The sequence below is a fragment of the Gopherus flavomarginatus genome, chromosome 14 (assembly GCF_025201925.1).
Source record: "Gopherus flavomarginatus isolate rGopFla2 chromosome 14, rGopFla2.mat.asm, whole genome shotgun sequence".
NCBI classification, from domain to species: domain Eukaryota; kingdom Metazoa; phylum Chordata; order Testudines; family Testudinidae; genus Gopherus; species Gopherus flavomarginatus.
The window spans coordinates 19,122,563-19,141,369 of NC_066630.1; the positions used below are offsets into that span (position 1 = coordinate 19,122,563).

The 18,807-nt window shown below is 39.8% G+C and overlaps 1 protein-coding gene across 2 annotated transcripts in view; it reads left to right on the forward strand.

Moving 5' to 3' along the window:
* Nucleotides 1-702: 702 nt before the first annotated feature.
* Nucleotides 703-18,807, forward strand: part of LOC127034208 (transcription initiation factor TFIID subunit 4-like) — a 208,924-nt gene continuing 190,819 nt past the window's right edge. The window contains exons 1-2 of one of the 2 annotated variants that reach the window (XM_050922813.1): nt 703-2,029; nt 5,884-6,056. In XM_050922813.1, coding sequence (XP_050778770.1) covers nt 739-2,029; nt 5,884-6,056 — 1,464 coding nt within the window. In that variant the 5' untranslated portion in view covers nt 703-738. The remainder of the gene's footprint in view (nt 2,030-5,883; nt 6,057-18,807) is intronic. The other variant, XM_050922814.1, reaches the window with a different exon arrangement.

The following is an 18,807-nucleotide window of genomic DNA, read 5'->3' on the forward strand; positions in this document are numbered from 1 at the left end:
TAGGAGGGCTTGTGGGCTAGGGTATATATTTAGGACTCTATGCTATCCTCAAACCACAGCAGAACTCACTCTAACGTGGGGGAAGGTTTAAATAAATGTAAGGGTTGAATACTGGTCTTTAAGTAGTAAACCACACTTAACTACAAAAGTTAACTACACTTTAGATTGTCACTCTTTACGTTGTTAAAGTTAAAATATATTTGTGATGACTATTTTTACTCTTTTCCTATCCTCCTTGCTCTCTTCTCCCTGGCACACATCCTGATTCCCCCCCCCCCACATAGGTTTCATTCCCCCTGTTCCCAATTTCATCTGTTACAGCCATAAACAATTAATTTGTTAACATTGGCAGTTAAAGTATAATTCTTATATAATTTAAATTATTATTTTAAATCTACTGTAGTAACATTTAGGGGCCTCAACCAAACTGGGCCCCATTGTGCTTGGATCGATATAGCAAAAACGGGTACCTCCCACAAGTTACATTCCAAAAGACAAGACATAACAAGTGGATGAGAAACCCCCACTGACCTACAGGAGAGCCGAAGAAGCAAGCAACAAGGGAGAGCGAGAGGAACCCCAGCCTGCCGCACAAAGCGACCTCCACTCCTCTGCCCTCCCTCAGCCAGGCTCGGCCCCTCTGCGCGCGAGGGGACTGACCCCTCCCAGAATGCCTGGCGCGCGGCGGAAGCCGGGCGCGCATGTGAGCTGAGCCGCCGGCTCTCAGCTCGTCGCAAGATGGCGGCGGGCGCCCCGGACCCCCTGGAAGATATGCTGCTCTTCTCCGAAGAGGTGGACGAGAAGGCGGTCAGCGACCTGGTGGGCTCCCTGGAATCACAGCTGGCCGGCGGGCGGGGCTCCGCCGAGGGGGGCCCCCCTAACAGCAGTCCCCCATCCCACCGGCAGCAAGAGCACCAGGGGAGCCTGGTGGAGGGCGGCAGCCCGGTCCAGCAACAGCAGCAAGGGCATCCTGCTCCTCCTCATTTCCCCGGGGCAGGGGAGGCAGCCAGGTGTCCAAGTGCCGTGGGCACCCCACCCCCCGCCTTGCCCCCGCCAGCGGCGGCGGCCGGGAGGGCAGCGAGTGTAAACAGTAGTAGCACGCAGCAATCACATGGAGCAGCTCCTTGCAGCAGCAGCCCGAGTGTACCTGCTACCCCTGCCCCACTGCAGTCCGCTGCCCCACCTCCGCCTGCTGGCGCCCCAACCCAGCCTGTCAACAGCCACGTGGATGCCAATGCCGCTGCTGGCAGTGGTGCCCGGGAAATGGAGAGCCCCAGACCTGGGTGTAGTTCTCCGGCAGCAGCCGCTGGTGCGATGGACAGTGTGTTGCTGCATAACTCCGAGGCCGCCACTGCTGGAGAGTTGCCCGAGGTTGCCGGTGCTGTCACTCCAGTAGCAGCAGCCGCAGCAAGTCGGGAACTTGCAAAGGCGGTAATGCTGGGTAGTACAGCTGCTGCTGCTCCTCCTCCTGTTCTCTCTCTTCTCCAGGGACCTGTGCTGCATACTGTTCCTCCTGCAGCACACAGTGGGAATGGCACTTCTTCCAGCGATCCTGTGGTTGTCACTCAGAGTCTAAAGGCTGGTTGTGCCCCAGCAGCAATAACACAAGTTGTCAACCATCAGAATCCGGCTGTCAGCCACAGCAAACCAGACTCCTCCACAGCACAGACTAAATTTCTCACACACAATCCTGCAGTAAATGCACTCAGTAACTCTACCAGTTCTGTTCCTACAATGAACCTTGTTACCCATCCAGCCCAAAATTCAGTAGCCAACTGTGCCCCTGTAGTGTCCAGTCCGATCACTCTCACTGCTATTTCTAAACCTGCAGTTAATATTATAGGGCCACCTGGCTCTGCTGTTGGTGTAGCCAAATCAGCCACTGCTATACCTGTTGTCTCTGCAGTCCCCCAGTCGTCACCCAGACCTGCAGTGGGCACTGCTCAGAGAATAGTTGCACCACAATTGATTGTTAGACCGCCTCAGCAGACTACAATCCAGTTGCCTCCAGGTTTTACTATACCACCTGGTAAGTGGAAATTACAGGTTTGTTAATCTCTGTTAATCCATTTTCCTCACTGTGATTTTTCAAAGTTGTGGCTGTACTACAATTCAAGTACAGAACTATCAAATAAATGCATGGTACACCAGTAATCACATACTTTTAAAATGAATTCTGTTCTAATAAACACATTGACATTACTAAAATTATTATTTAATCAATTTAAAATTTGTGGTGGCTAATTTAAAAAAATGTTGCGACGGTTGTTGAGGAGAATTATTTGCTTAATGGAAAATGTTAATCATGGTAAGTTATTTAAAATCTGCAGTAAAATAAAATGAAACACTTTATTTTAGAAGTTCCTGATTTATAGATAGGTGTCCTATCTAGTTGTAGGTCTAAATTTTGTTAAATTTGCTTTACTATTGCTGATGCTGGGAAAAGTTCTCCCCATTCAAGCAGTGTATGTCCTGATGTGGCTAACTGAATAATCTAATGCAATGATTTCAGTCTCAACACATATATTGTGCTTTTCACCATAGTATCTGGGCCTCTTCCCACATCAGCAGGAGTCATCTCTAATTCCAAAGTAACAATTTCACCCCACTCCCTCTGCTCATAATGACGATCTCTTATTTAGTCTTGTTGATACTCAAAAATAGTAGTAGTATCTGGCTTTGGTTTTTAAAAATACTAGTTCAGTAAGGTTGATCATAACCAAAACATTAGCCATATATCCTCATGCCGACAATTCCTGATTTAAATGGCTATTTTACTGTCAGTCTCAAATTTTGAAGGGTGTTCAATTCTGTTTTGTCATGCTTGGGTACTAGTGGTGCAAATAGTGCACAAGTCGTCACCTCTGAAATTTGGTGATTTATTCAAATGAAGTTTAATTGTTTCTCTTATGCAAATAAAGAATCTTCATCCATTAATACATTGTATGATCTGAAATTGTTTTTCTTGTCTCAGAATTCTTTAAAGTGTTTGACATCAGTTAAGTAAATGAAATTTATAGATTGGCATGCTTGCTGGGTGTGAATAAAGATTTGTCTTTTAGTGCAGTGTTTTAAATAGTTGTGAAGTTGACCACAGGTTATGAAACTCCTGACATATTTTTGTAGAATGCTATTGCACAGATCAGGCAAATTCTTATGACTTTATGAAGATCTCATTTAACTTGGAACAGATATCAAGTTGCTTTTAGAAAGTGAAATTATGTAGACAGTATATTAAAACACTTTGCTATTGTTGCCTATGCTAAGGCATGTATGTCATAACTTACCATCAATTTCAGAAGCTGAATGCTATAATTGCTTTGTTCTACTGTTTGGTTGTTAAACAGAAGAGGAAAATGATACTCTTGAAAACATTTTATAGATTTTAGAAAATATTGTTGAAATAAGTTAGCATGCAAACTTAAAGTGTTTTTGCTCTATAGAACTACTTTCCAGTAAATCAATTCAAGTTACATAAATTTGAATATAAAAGTCAAACAAGCAAGTGTTCCCCAGGGATAAGATGGAGAGAAAATGAAAATATCTATAGTTCGACTGCAAAAGTAATGGACAGCTCTTTTACGATTTTAAAATAGTGCAGTTTTCGTAGAGGAAACTCATGTTTAAAGCTGAAACTTTAAAAAAATTTATTTTTTGAGTGGGTTTTAAATTATATCACAAGCTCTTAAAGTCAGCTTCCTGTTTACCTAGCTGGCAGTAAAGCTGAATAATAGCCCATAATATTAGATGCTTCAGATATGCATATGTTTTTAAGCATAGATCAATCAAACTAAATATAACAATGTCCTGAACCTGAATTAATTACATTCATTTTAAAAAGCAAATTGTCTCATATTAACATTTATACCCTCATAGCAGTAAATATTTCTACAACTTGAATAACAAACTTAATCATGCATCACAATTACTTGACTGTCTCATTCAAATATATCCTATTGAAAAATGAGTCTTACAACAGCAAAACAAAAATTCCTATGGAATGAATAGATTGTGATTTTGGAAAGTGCCCATAGGTCCATGTCCTATAATTAAACTTTGTGAAGAACATTGTATGATCAGGATGTTTGGTGTAAACTTTCAGAAAAATTTGCATGGATCTGTGCATACTGTTGTGGTGGCTGAATGAACAAATGTCTAATTACATGTCTTAACTGGTCATTTGCATGTACAGTTATCACAGCTGTTCAGTTAAAAACGGTAATGATGTGTTCAAATTAGTTGTGCATTTTATACAGTGGTGCTGTGGGAAAGACCTCACAACAAATAGGGAAAATCAAATATAGTGAAATTAATTGTAGAAATAGTTTTATCAAATATGCAAAATAATTCAAAAGAATCTCTTCAGTTTGCGTTTTTCATTATAGTAAGTATACGTGGTGTTCTAACACTACTAGGCAAAATAAGTTAAGTGACAGTCAGATTAAGTTGACTGTGTCCCTGTAAGTGGATGATTTTGTTATATTATAGTAGTAAATACCAGAAGAAAACACTCAGTTCTAAAAACATTCTTCACCTGCTTTTGTAGTTTAGTCTGTATCTTCCTCTTTGAACTTCCCTACTTGGTGGTATGAAGTGTAGGGACCAGTCACAGCCCAGCTACTTCAGATCTGCTTCTCAGTTAATTTCCATTTTACGTAGGGAAGATTAGCAAGTGTTTTCTAGATGTCTCCCCATAAGGTTAATTCACATAAAGAGAAACTACAGTACTTACAAGAATTGTACTTCAGCTCAGAGTTTATATGTGTAATCAGATAAATACATGGCTATTAAATCGTGTGATGCACCGATGTCACATTTCTTAAAAAAGTGTAATCCCTAACTATGCTTTTAATTTTATTCATACATTGAGTATGCGCGAAGTAGTTTTGGCTCTGATTTGTTCTTATGAGTTATATAGTTTAATTTTTAACTCATGAAAATTAAGTGTTTCAAACTACTTGCAATTGCATATTATATTAAGTTGTTAATTGAACTAGAACATTAAATTTTATTGTTTACAAACACATAGCAAAAAGGGTTATTTTCAAAATTAAAATGAGCTCATCTAGTTTGCAAAATAAGTGAATTTTTGGTTTTTATCATCCTGTTTTATTTATTTATTGCAATCTAGGAACAATTATGGTTAACAGTGTTAAGTCAAAAATTAACAGACTAATAAACTGAAAATGCAGCCTGTTCATTAGATTTTGGCCTAGGATATGGGCTCTGCACTTGCAAACACTTATGCACACGCTTAACTTTGTGCATTCATTGAGACTTTATCTTCTGTGGGACTACTTGTGGGACATACGTTTAAGCCGAGTGTAAGTCTTTGTAGGATTGGGGGCCTTAGTTTATAAAAATAAAACCGGACAGGGCAGAGGAGGTTCAGCAGTGGACAAAGGCAATTGAGGTGATGGGAGAGGGACAGAAGAGGTGGAGTCTGGTTTAGATTCCCAGGACTGGAGCTGGCCACAGTGCAGGGGTAAGACAAATGAGGCATCGGTGGGACTCTGTATTTGCACAAGTGTCTGTGCCAGTAGCTCCCATTGCTGGATCAGGATTTAAGAATTAAATGCAACTCCTCCCACCCCAATGCTCTGTTACTGTCTCTAATTACACCTCTAAATTTTGTCACCTTCTTATATAGTCAGGTAACCAATTGTTACATTTGTACTGTTCAAGTGTAACCAAAATTGTTAAAGGTGTATTTTTAATGTTTTTCCTGCTGATAGTAACTACTTTCCCTTATGAAATATCTGATTTTATACTGTGAAAAGCATGTCAGGAATGATGTATGATGAATGAAGAAGGGAAAATGTTAAGCTACTGCATGTCAGTTCTATTCAAAGTTCTTACTGTTATTTTGATAATTTTCATTAGGTATGGTCTTGGTGCGCACAGAAGCTGGACAGCTTGTAATGGTACCTCAGCAGGTTTTAGCCCAGGCTCAAGTACAAGCTCAAGTACGAACACAAGGGCAAGGTTCTGCCAGCATCTCACCCAGGCTTTCAGTGCCCACAAGTGGTCCAGTTTTTCATTTAACAACAACCCAGGTACATTTTTTCTTGCTTGTGATTATCATTTTTGTTTATGATCTACAGTTTTTCTATCATGCGCATTATAAAGCTAGGCTTCTTTGCAATATTCTTCACGTAAACCATTTTTGAACTGAAAACAAATTACAGAGGAGGGAAATATTGTACCTTACCTTCAGCCAAAGTATGGGTTAGTTCCAGGGGTCCAGGAAATTTCTCTATATGTCTACATTTCAGGAGTCCCATATTGTAGCTTCTGTTAAGGCCACTTTGGGCTGTGAGTCCAACAGTCCTCATAAAGTAAGCAGAATCAAGCTTGGTCAGAACTTATTTGGAGGTCTCCGAGGAAATCATACGTGCTGCTGATTCAATAGGTGACTCTCTTCCTTCTGAGTCAGTATTGATCTAAATCCCCAACATGGTGCTTGGGGGCACTGTGCTGTTAAGATTAATTTTTCAAATAAAATGAACAACAGGTGTCCTGCCCTCTTGTAGTCATTAAATGTTGTTATACATTATTCAAGAGTAAGGGTGGTGATTTGTCTGTTGCGTTAAGATTTCAAGTTGGGTGATTGCGTTTTGTGACCTGAATTTCTCTATTAAATTAAGCTGGCTACGGTATCCTTTCCTGCCCCATAATATTCTGTAGAGTTTGATGTTAAAGTGTTACTGTATTTCCGCACAGAGGTACTAAGATTGATATTAAGTTTCTGATGAGTTTATAAAGTGCTTTGTGATCCTTGTAGCTAAAAACCCCAAAACCTATATTAGTGATTTAACTAAGTGATGGTATTTCAGGGAGGTTATTCAGCTTTAGATACTTTGGACTATAAAATTAGAGATCAATATTTCTGAGCATTGTTATTGCGCAACTGAGCCCTAGTAATGCTCATCTGATTTGTTGGGGCAGAATTAAGATTGCTTTGGTAAGTACTTATGAGTACTATGACTATGAGTAACTGTGAGCTGCTGTGCTAATGCACTAGTGCCCCCTTTGGTCAGAATTAACTTGGTCCGGGAAGGCGGTCAGTCATGGCCTCTTAACTGAATCTCTATGATAGTCCTATTCTGGGATATGCAGGGTGTTAGTTTCAGTCCTGCTGAGTGTAGGGGTTTCCCTTGTACTTGGTAGGATCAGCTGATCCTGGTCCTCAGGGGGTCTCAAAAACCCTTTTGTTCTTAAGTGTCTGTTGTGGGATTGGTAGGGGAACCCAGGCCCACCCACTCCACTGGGTTCCAGCTCTGGGCCCTTAAACAAGACAGACCAAATAAGGCCTCCACAACAACTCCTGCTGTGCCCTGAGTGCCTTTCTATCTCCCTTGGTTCCGTAGGCTTCTCCAGCCTGTACATCAGTGGTACCCAAACTTTTCCTATCGTGCCCCCCCCCAGTAATTGAATCTATCCGTGCCCCCCCTCCATTGCTGCAGAGGAGCTTAGGCTGAAGGCGGAACTGGAAGCTGAACTAGGGATGTGGCAGGAGCTGGGTCTAGAGGTGGAGCTGGCCTGGGGTTGGAGAGGGAATGAGGGCAGAGCTGGGCTAGAGATGGAGTGGAGCTGAGGCTGGGGCCGTGCTGGAAGAAGAGCAGAGTTGGGTGGCACTCCCACCCATCCCCTGTGCGGGCTGACTTGGGTCCCACTGCATGTCCCCCCAAGTGTTCTTCCATGCCCTCCTTTGGAGATGTGTCCCAGTATTGGGATTACTGCCATATATCTAGTCATCCCTTTTCTTGAGTGTCGTCTCTGGGCAGCTTCTCACCAGCTTGCTGGCAGGACTTTCGTTCTCCAGCCTGCTTGCTCCTTTAGCAGCCATCTGACATTATAAGATTGTATATTTAGATGTATCTTATGTAAAGTTAGAGAGAAAATGATTTAATTCACCACTCATGGGAGCATGGCTTTTGAACACAATACTACAGAAAAGATATTAACAATCGGAGGGAGTTGAGAAAAGATAACAACTTGTAAGGAATTGTTAAGAGGACTGAGCGTGTCTAATATGACCGTTTGAGGAGATGAGCATGAACATGACAAGCCTGTTAAAGAGTAGTCTTTGAAATTATGTGAAATGCTCGGGGTGGAAGGTTGGAAAAAGTCATTAAGAAAAAATAGATTCTGTGGCTTTGTGGGAGGCTTCTCTGAAACAGGCCTAAGCACAGTGTTGCCACGCTGCTTTGGATTTTGTGTAGATAAGATATAGTTCTGTGTATTGAAGAGGCACATAATCATTAGTGCAGTGGATCTCAAACTATTCCAGACAGACTATGGAAGCGGTGCAGGCCAAGGGATGTGCTGGCTGCCGCTTCCCGCAGCCCCCATTGGCCTGGAGTGGCAAACTGCAGCCAGTGGGAGCTGCGATTGGCCGAACCTGTGGACGCTGCAGATAAACAAACCATCCCAGCCTGCCAGTGGCTTTCCCTGGTGGGCTGTGTGCCAAAGGTTGCCGATCCCTATGCTAGAAGTTGTTGTGATTTCAACATTTTACAGTGGCAGTATTGGAACAATAGGATTGTTGCTAGTCAGGGATTCATGTGCATTGACACAACAGTATGGTATCTGCCTATACCGTCATATTGGTCTCTTTCATGAGCACCACATTTGTTTACTCTTATTAATTAATAAAAGCAATGAAATGATTAAAGCAAAGTCTTTGGGAGGCTTGAATTTAATTATTCTGGAAATAGGCGATACATTTTTCTCTTCTGCTGCCAGTGACTTTTATTTGTATATATTTGGTCCAGAAAATGTGTTTTAAAACATTTGACTAGAACCATTTTTTTTAAAGCCAGAAAACGGTGAATCCTTTAAATAATAAAGAGTTTACCACATAAGAACTACACTTATATTTGATGCTTATAGAAGACTTATTTCCTGAGGCTGTTGAACTCATTGCTTTTTTGGAGGCAATGTTTAATGACAAATATTGTGCTAAGCTTTTAGAAATGGCTGCATCTTCAGGTGTGTTTTTTTGTTTTGTTTTGTTTTTCGTTTGAATAATGATGATTGATCAAGGAGAGAAATTTAATTCAAGAAGTACAGCCAATAATGTATACTGAAAACAAAATTGTCTTCCAGCAATTCTATAATTGACAGTTGTTTTTTTCCTGTTCCAGAACACAGTTCAGAGTTGGAGCCTGACAGGTTATTCCCCCCCTCCCCACACACACACACCCGCCACAGTGAAGAGTATGGGAAATATTTTCTGCACGAATGTTGTTTGGCCTGTAAAGTAAAATCTCTAGGAGTCCTGTTCTTCTCAGTTGTTCAATCTGAGACAAATTGCATTAATCGTTGGCTCAGAACAGTCTGAATGAACACATATGTTGTCTTTGACTCACCAGAAGGACAGCATAAGACAGACAAATATAACAAAAATTAATGCCGCATTGCTGTTTAATTTAGTTTCAACTTCTTCCTGGATCCTTTAATCAGTTACATACATATCTCTCCATTATGCTGATGCAGATGAGTATCATTATCTTTGCACCAGATATTAAAATATCTTGGTCATTATGTATACCTTGAATCTGTAATTTAAGGTTTTCTCTTTAGATTATATTTTAGACTGTTATTTTTTTTAAGTGCATAGAATTTTGTGATTTTCTATTTACTGGTCATCAAGTCTGAGTTTTACTCTGAGAAAACAGTGATGTTTTGACTTTGGCTGTCAGACAGTTTAGACTCCTTGCTCCTATGTAACCAAGCACTGAAAATAGTTGTCCTTCTGCTAAGGTCCTACCATCTGTGTAAGAGAGGCTTTGACCTTCTTATTCTTGTGGTGAATATGATAGACCCCTTTTTATGAGTGGGACATTTGTTTTCTATTCAAATCTGAGGAGAGAAGGTTGAGGACTGTCATATTTAACACCCAAAGTCAAATGTGGCTGTTCACTCATTTTTTCCGTTAAGGCTTGAAACCATTTTCAGGGTCATATTTGTAACACAATTTGTTATTACACCTTAAGTAATCATAAACTGTGTTAAGAAACAATATTATAAACTACGTAGCTCAGTGGATTACAGTGGTGAGGCAACACCACTATAGTTAAGGTTGTATCGCAACTTTTGTTTAAAGATCAACCTTTCTAAGTCCTCTAAAATCAACATGCAGTCAGATTCCTTTTTAATTTGGTTTGCAGGGCAGGGTCATTGACCCAAATTTGGGGTCATATGAGCAAGGGGTTGAAGAGAGAAAAGCGATGAAACAAAAAGCCACTATTCAAAAGTTTCTAGGTATGTTTTTTGTGCCGATGTAGAGAGCCAAAGTATTGATGTGATGTAGGTCAAAATGGTTTCAATCTGTAGAATTTTACGCAGGGTAGTAAAATCTAAATCTTTGGGGATTCAAGTTGAGAATGATATTTAAGAACATTTGTAGATGTGTAGTTTAGATTGATTACTGTGCATGTGTATCAGTAAAGAAACAGTGAGAGAGTTTCTAGGCAGCCACTTTATGTTTGCTTGTATAGTTCAAGGTTTTGTGCCAACACCGTTGCCTGGGTGAAAACCTGACCACTGAATTTTGTAGTCTGAACTTTTGTATACCTCTAGAAGTTTTAATAGCTCAGGGTGCTTAAACCAAGTTGTCTCTAATATAACATGTATTTATTTTATGGTCGGTTTACTGTGAATACAATAGAATAGCCAGCATTTGGTCTAACCAAAATTTTTGTTATATTGGATGGGGAGGAGACGGAGACAGAGGACTGTGTATGTGTGTGTGTGCGCGCGCACGCATGCATACATGCATGGGGAGGAGGGGAAGGTGGCAGTGGCAGCAAGCCTTGGATTGGTTATTTGGAAAACCTATATTTTACTAGCCCCGGGGGATTGTTGGGGCAAGTGGGTATTTCCTGATCCCAGGGCAGATTATTGTAGTGTTTCCAAAATGCCTGGCATGGAGGTTTGGAACTGGACCACTGAGGGAAAAAATGTGTGTGCTGCCAAGGTTGCTACTGGATTCTGCGTGATTCCTGGATCACAAGGTTGCAGATGTTCGTGAGACAGCAAGGGAGTACACCATGACATGGGGATTGCTGACTACAAGCTGATTTGGGTGGAGAGAGGTGACCTGCGTTGGCATCATATTTTGCCCATTCGGCAGCATCTAACTGGTAGCTTAAGCTCAGGTTGTGCTCTTCCAGGCACTGTGGTGATTCACTTGCATGAATATGATCTGGGCCTTATTCCTGATGTGTACACCTCATAAATGTATGAGAGCAGATTTGGACTGCATCACAGATTTGTGCCCAAGAGCTATAATAATTTTCTCTGATTTCTCTGAGCATCTGAATAATTGCTACAGGAGCAATATAAAGGTTATTAATAACTTTTGGAAAAACATTAATCAGGAAATTAGAGGGTTAATCACTGACCAGATTATACATACTGTATGTCATAGAAACATTAGAAGCTCTGACGCCTCAGTTTCCTGGAGATGGGGTGCATCTATTGCAGGTATCGGCAACCTTTCAGAAGTGGTGTGCCGAGTCTTCATTCACTCTAATTTAAGATTTTACATGCTAGTAATACATTTTAACGCTTTTAGAAGGTCTCTTTCTATAAGTCTACAATACATAATTTACCTATTGTTGTATTTAAAGTAAATAAGGTTTTCAAAATGTTTAAGAAGCTTCATTTAAAATTAATTTAAAATTCAGAGCCCCCCGGACCGATGGCCAGGACCCAGGCAGTGTGAGTGCCACTGAAAATCAGCTTGTGTGCTACCTTCAGCACCCGTGCCATAGGTTGTCTACCCCTGATCTATTGGATGGGGGCTAGAGGATCTTTCTCTCAAACATAAAACTCAGTATTTTGAACAGAAATCCTGTCTATGATTTCTCTTGCTGGCTGCTCCACGACGTCCGTCCTCCAACCATTCTGAAACGTGACCAGGAACACCCCTTCGCTCTAACATAGTTGATCTTTGCTTCAGGCACTGCATGTGAGTTGGGTTATAGGAGGGGGAAGTAAGGACAATAGAAACATTTGTGTACCAGGGACTGGAGACTGCAAGGGTAGGCATTCCCTGCTTGGGGTGGGGTCTGGGTACAGTAGTAGGGAGGAGGTCAGGTTGGAGGTGGGAACACAGTGAATGGGTTGGGGCATGGCTGGGGAGTTGTGCCAAAGCAGGGCTTGTAGGGTACAGCTGTGTGTGCATATGGGGAGGGGCGATGTGTGTTTGTCTGACTCAATATGCCAGTTGTGGGACAAGAGATACACAGCTACCTAAATGACTACCAGCTCCTACCAACAACATACCTTTTCTGATTAAAAACACAAGGGAATTCAATAGCAAAAAACTACATTAATGCAGATTTAAAGTTGCTTGGTGGTATTTCATAACTTCCAAGAATGTTGAGCTTAACAAAACTCAAAACATCTGAAAACCAGAAAATGCACAGTTAATGTTGCCCATGCAAACCTAACTCTGTTCTCTTTCAGCAATGTCCCGGTATGCTCTATTAACATTTATACCTTTATTCAGGTATAAATGTTACCTGCTGCTGAAATATACAAGCTTTTCACTCCTTTCACAGCCCATTCACTCACTCCACAGGATTCCACCTAACACTATTAAAGGACGAAGAGGAGGAAAAAATGGTTGCCCTTGCCACTTTCCCGCTTTCCTCTTCAAGCAATGCCTCATTATGCACATACTCACACTGGCCCAGAAGATTCAGGAGATTCCAGGCACTGGTGTACACTCATACACTTAGCAAAAGCCCCAGAAAAAAATACCACCCATACACAAGTTAAGATTCTCTTCAGAGACTTTTACAACTCGCTTACACTTACTCATAGGATACCATCTCTGTCTGCACTTTCACTGAAACATCATTAAAGCATGACAGTCCTCTCATATTCCACTTTACTGCTGATAGTATCCCTTATAACAAAAGCCCTATGCCCTGCTATTGACATCACCTACACAATTCTGCATAGAAGAGGTGCATACTGGATCCTGCAGGTACATATGCAACTTTTCCCTTTGCTCACACATGAGAAGGTGGAAAATATAGATCTCATGTCACAATCATAGCTCTGTCGCACACATCAAAGTAATCTGCAGATCTCACAAACACATCTCTACCCCCTAACCACTGCCTCCACCATTCAGTAGAGCTACGCCTGACACCAGCTACACTCACTTTACCTGGAGTGCTTGCAGATAATAAATGTTTAGACCGTGCTTATATTCCAGCTCACTAATGACAGTACTTTTCATAGTAAAACCTCTGGGCCTTATTGATTATATAACATACACAATTCTGCCTAGAAATGATACATACAGGATTCTGAAAGTACATATGCGTCTCTTTTTGCTCACGCACATTGGAGGGTGCAAAACGTAGATCTCATGTCATAATCACAGCTCCGTCACTCACCTCAAAGTAATCCACCCATCTTTGTTTCACAAATACACCTTTACCAAGCAGTCCCATCTGCTGCCTCCACCATTTAGTGTAGGTACATCCAATGCACTGACTGCACCTGGGGTGTATGCAGATAATTTCCATTGGCTGTAGGGAAGTAGAGGGAAGGTGTCATGGGCTACTTTCCCCACCCCCCTTTGTCCTTTAATAATATAAGGCGGAATCCTGTGGCTGAGAGTGAATGGCTTTTAAAAAGAGGAGTTTGTACATTTCAGCAACTGTGGGATTGGCAGCATTTGTGTCTTAATGGAGATATTTGGGCATTGCTGAAAGAGGGCAGAATAAAGATAGCTAGGAACCATTTCCTGGTTTTCAGAAGTTAGTTTTGCTCAACTCAGTGTTCTGCAAAGGGGTGACATACCACCAGGCAACCTTAACTCTCTGTTAATGTAGTTTTTGCTATTGAATAAAAGCACAGCATTGGCTGACATGAATGATTGAGAGAAAAAATATCTTCACACTGTACAAGGGAAATTGTCCTATAATTGTACCAGGCTACAACAATGTTTGAAAAGTGCTATCCGGCACAGTTAGTGGTATCATTTGAGGTCTGCCGTAATCTCAACGTGCCTTTGAACGTGTAGGAAGGTGAAGAATAACAACACAAGAGCAGCCATACTGTGTCAGACCAATGGTCTGTCTAGCCCAGTATCTTGTCTTCCAACAGGATTAGTGCCACATGCTTCAGAGGGAATATTATTGAGAGATCCATCCCCTGTCGTCCTGTCCCAGATTTAAGGTTGCACAGGCAACCATAAATCTGGCATTTCCTAAAATGTGAGTGCTTGACTTTGCAACCTAAATAACTTTTGTTTAACATTTTTGTATGTAATAAAGAACAGCCCATGCCACAGAAACGTGAAATATTATTTGACTCACTTGTCAGTTTTGTGGATGTAGGGAATGCAGTAAAAATAATACAGCAATATTTTTAATACAGCTTTTAGAACAGTCTTGCATGAAATTCTCACCGAAGTTGACAAATGCCTTTTGAAAAGAATACTTTGGCATCTGTTAGCCTTGGATTCCCTTCTTGGCTCTTCCATTGATGTGTGACCTTGTGCTAGACAGTTAACTTCTCTCTGCCTCAGTATTCCCATTTTACACAATAGTAAAAATACCTACCTTTATAGGAGATGTGAGTGACTGTGGAGAAGAGAAGTGGAGTGGAGGACTATACACTGTCTGTAGCACTGTAATCTGTGCCTGTGTTTCCTAGCAGAAGTCTGGAAAACTGCTCCAGGAGGAGCTATACTGTCAGCAAGAGAGGATCAACAGAGCAACAGTAACCCTTGTAAGATGGCATCCATCTCTGGGTCAATTTAGTGCCAAGCTAGGAAAGACCATGGAGGACAAGAATAAATTACAGAAGGATGTGCAGCATATAAATAAATGAGTGCAAATCAGTACAATAACATGTAATTAAAATAAAATTCAGAATCTCAAGATTGCCGAATGCTATATAGAAAGTTGTGATTCAGAGAAAGATGCATACAATGTGTTCACAAGATGACTACAGTTTCAATGTAAACATAAGTTGCCACTTATTTTTTTAGCTGAAACAAAGTATTGAAATAAGTAAATCTTGAATAGGTGCAATTTCATTTCTAATTTTTCCTGATGAGTAAATTCTAAGATTTTATTGCATTGCTGAAACATTTCATATATTAGAAAGTAAATAGTTTTTCTTTCATTAAACAATTATTGTAGTTTAATATAATTTTAATTTAAATCTGATGTTAAGATTATGGAAAAAATAATTATTTTATATTAATTGCAGTTTTTAGCACACTTATAGTAACATATTACAGGGAAATTTAACATTTTTCTGAACATGAACATAGATCGTTGTATGTTCTAGTCAGTAGGGGTAGTCTGTCTTCTCTTTTCTTGATTATATTTCTGTGCTCCTGTAAGTGTCTCTCTCTTACTGTATCCTTATGGAAATTTATTGTTGTTTTGTGGACCTTATCTGCATCATAGAGGCGATGCCCTTTGGGGAGAATGACATCTGATCTGATTGTAATAAAAGTGCTTTGTGCCTTATTTATATTCTTGGTTCAGAAAAAGCCCTTTAATGAAATTGGAAAAGCATTTGGCATATTTAAAACAAATACCTTGTCGTAACAGCTGTACAATATTTTACTCTCTTTATTCCATGTTTCTGTATGCATTTGATGTAATTCTGCATATCTTCTGTGACTGAGCATTGTGATATTTGGTTATTTTAACAGTATTTTATATTATGGAATTTTCAAATCCTGTGGGTTGTGGTTTTGATATGCAGTTTGTATAAAGTGAGAAAGCACAATCTATACATTCCATGAAATTTTAGTTTCATTACTGCTCCATTTTGAAATCATAGATGTCATTTATGGGAAAATAAACCAAGGGTATTGATATTTTATTTACCAAGTAAATTACTTGAATTATTATAATATTCAAAGAGTCTTTAAAAGTATGTTATGCCTACTGCTTTTCAGCCTTTGAAATAACATTGGAGAAAGCAGCACTGTACTTGGTTTTGAAGTATTATACTTGTGAAATTTTAAAAAGTAGGTAGATGCTGCCATCTAGTTTTTCACTGATAGTTTTCTTTTGTCTGTTTACATTTTCAGTTTATGTAGTTCAGAGCTTTGCTTGTTTCTGAATGCTTTAAGCCCAATTTCCTGCTCTTTGTTTGTGTTTCTTATTAGTCAGACTGCTACTATATGCGTAAATAAAAAGTCAAAAATAATGGTACTTTCAGTAATCTGAAACTGGTGGTAAAATTACAGTTCCAATGTATACCAGTGAAATAGAAATGTGAGTTGTAGATTTAAAGAAAAAAAATCTTATATGCAATGTTAGCCCAGATTCTATAGATGCTTTATCCATATACGTAATCTCTTTAAATGCAAACATACCTTAATGTTAATGTTGTGTTTAATAAACTGCCTTCATATCAATGAAACTTAACATAGAACTAAAACTGTCAGCAAGGATCTGAAGAGTCTTCGCTGTTAATTCTTTGTGATGTTTGCCCTGCATGTGACCGTGTTGATCAAGTTTTCTGTGGGACTCTTTGGTCATCATTGATCTGCCTGATGCTTTTCCGGAGTTGGTTAAATCTTATTTCAGTCATCACTTTTGAGAATTAAATTTCTGATAGCCTTAATATACTTTCAGATAATACTAGGTGCCGTGTAGTCAAATGTTAATATGTTCATACCTTCTCTTTTCAGAGAATTGTTATGGCTTATCTTTACAGACGAGCACTCCCAATCCTATAATTTAGTTTCAGGAAGAGTTAACATAACCCATATCCAGTGTTTTTCCACATGAGTAACTAGATCTCTTTTTCAAGTTGTCTCTCTTCATATATGTTTTTTAAAGAAATATTTGTCCATGTTAATAGGTCCCAAACTATACCTATTTTAAAGTGTCACTTACCTTCTGTTCTCTCTAACAATTAAAAAAAATATTCCTAGAGTATTTGGATATGCTTGGGAGAAGGAAATTTAGCCTTGTTTGAATGCTGAAAGGTAAGCTGGCAGCATGTGATGAGATATTAGCACTAGATGTGTAAGTGGGAGACCAATAGATATGGTGGAAGAGGGTTGACTGTGCTTTTTTTCTGTGAGGTCTAGGCTAGAGTTGACCATCTTTCCACCTTTTGTTCACCTTGGATATATAATTTTTCTGTAAGAAAAATTTAACCACTGGTACATGTAAATGTTACTATTTATGTACTGGGAATATTCTTACATAGCAATTTAAACGTACATAGGATATTACACATACACATACTACATTAAAATAACATTCTTAAGGTTCCAAATAAAAAGTTAAGAAATGCTAGAATTAAGGTTTCCTGTGTAACCCTAATTAAATCCCCTTGTGCATATGTGTTACGATAGTCTTTAGTTATGTGATCACTTACTGTTTTTTCCATAAGACCCCAGCCAAATTCAGTACACTGTAGGGATTGTGCTCACTAAATGAGCAGTTCAATATTTTGTTTTATGGTCATTGTTCAGTATGTGAAACCAGGTTGTATTTATAGCACACTATATAAACCGTGCTCTGAAGACAGAGTTACTAATTTCCTCAGGGTTTTCTGTGGTACACAATGCTATAGTATTTGAATGCTTTGCAAACAGTAATGAATTGATTTTCACAACACCTCTGTGAATTGAAGGTGGTGGTGGTATCCTCATTTTACAGATGGTAAACTGAGGCACAGCGAGAGTCAGATAATTATCCATTAATGTTAGATGCGCAATTTGAGACACTCAGGACCTGATTTTTCTTAGTAATTAGCATTATATAGCACTTTATATTTTCACAGCACAAGTCCCATTGAGTTCAGTTGCAGCTGTGATCACTTAGCACATATGCAGATATAACCATAGGGTCTCAAGTCAGGCACTTGTAAAATGAGGAACATACAGTTAGTGACCAATTGTGAAGAAATTGGGTTAAGTCAGTGGTTCTCAACTGGCAGCCCGCAGGTTGCTTGCGGTCCAATCAGCACACAATTGTGGCCCATGTGACATCTTCAGGGCCATACAGGTTGTGTATATATATTGTTATGGATGCGGCCCACAGAGAGCCCACAATGGTAAATAGGTTCAGAACCACTGGGTTAAATTACTTGACTAGTATCACAAAAGAAACTCTCTAGCAGAGGCAAGGATAGAATTCAGTTCTCCAGGGCAACATTCAACTATCTTTAACTATGAACCCGTCCTTTCTCTTCCTGCAGTCCCCTGTCTCATTCACTACTACACGTTGCCACTTCTGCAACAAATTAAGCAAGGGTCCCTCAGACAAATATCTCCTTCACTATACATCCCCAGATCATCCCCAGAGCAGATTTATCTGGCACTGATGAGGCAGGGGTCCTAAGGCAAGAAAAACAGTATGAGATCATGTAATTACAGACTGTTTTATAGTGTATATGCACAAAGGGTTCAAATTAAGGATGCACAGACAATCTTAATTCTGTCATTTCATAACTTGAGTGTGTGACTTTGCACCTTTAGTAAAGTTCTTTTAACATAGTTATTTTTATGTAATTTCCTAGGTTTTTCAAAAAAACAAACTGAAAGAACAGAAGTTTCATCATGTAGCATCATATCTATACCCACATGATTCATAAGCAGGATTGGAACCTTTAGACTTCTATCCCAGACCACTTGAACCGATAGAGTCTCGTAAGATATTTTCCTTTGTTTGAGGGAGATGAGACACTTTACTAGTGGGTTTCAAAGATATTTGCTGACATCAGAGGAGTGGTGAGACTCAGGGGTCTTGGGTTCCATTCTAGGCTCTAGAGGGGAACGCGGGAACT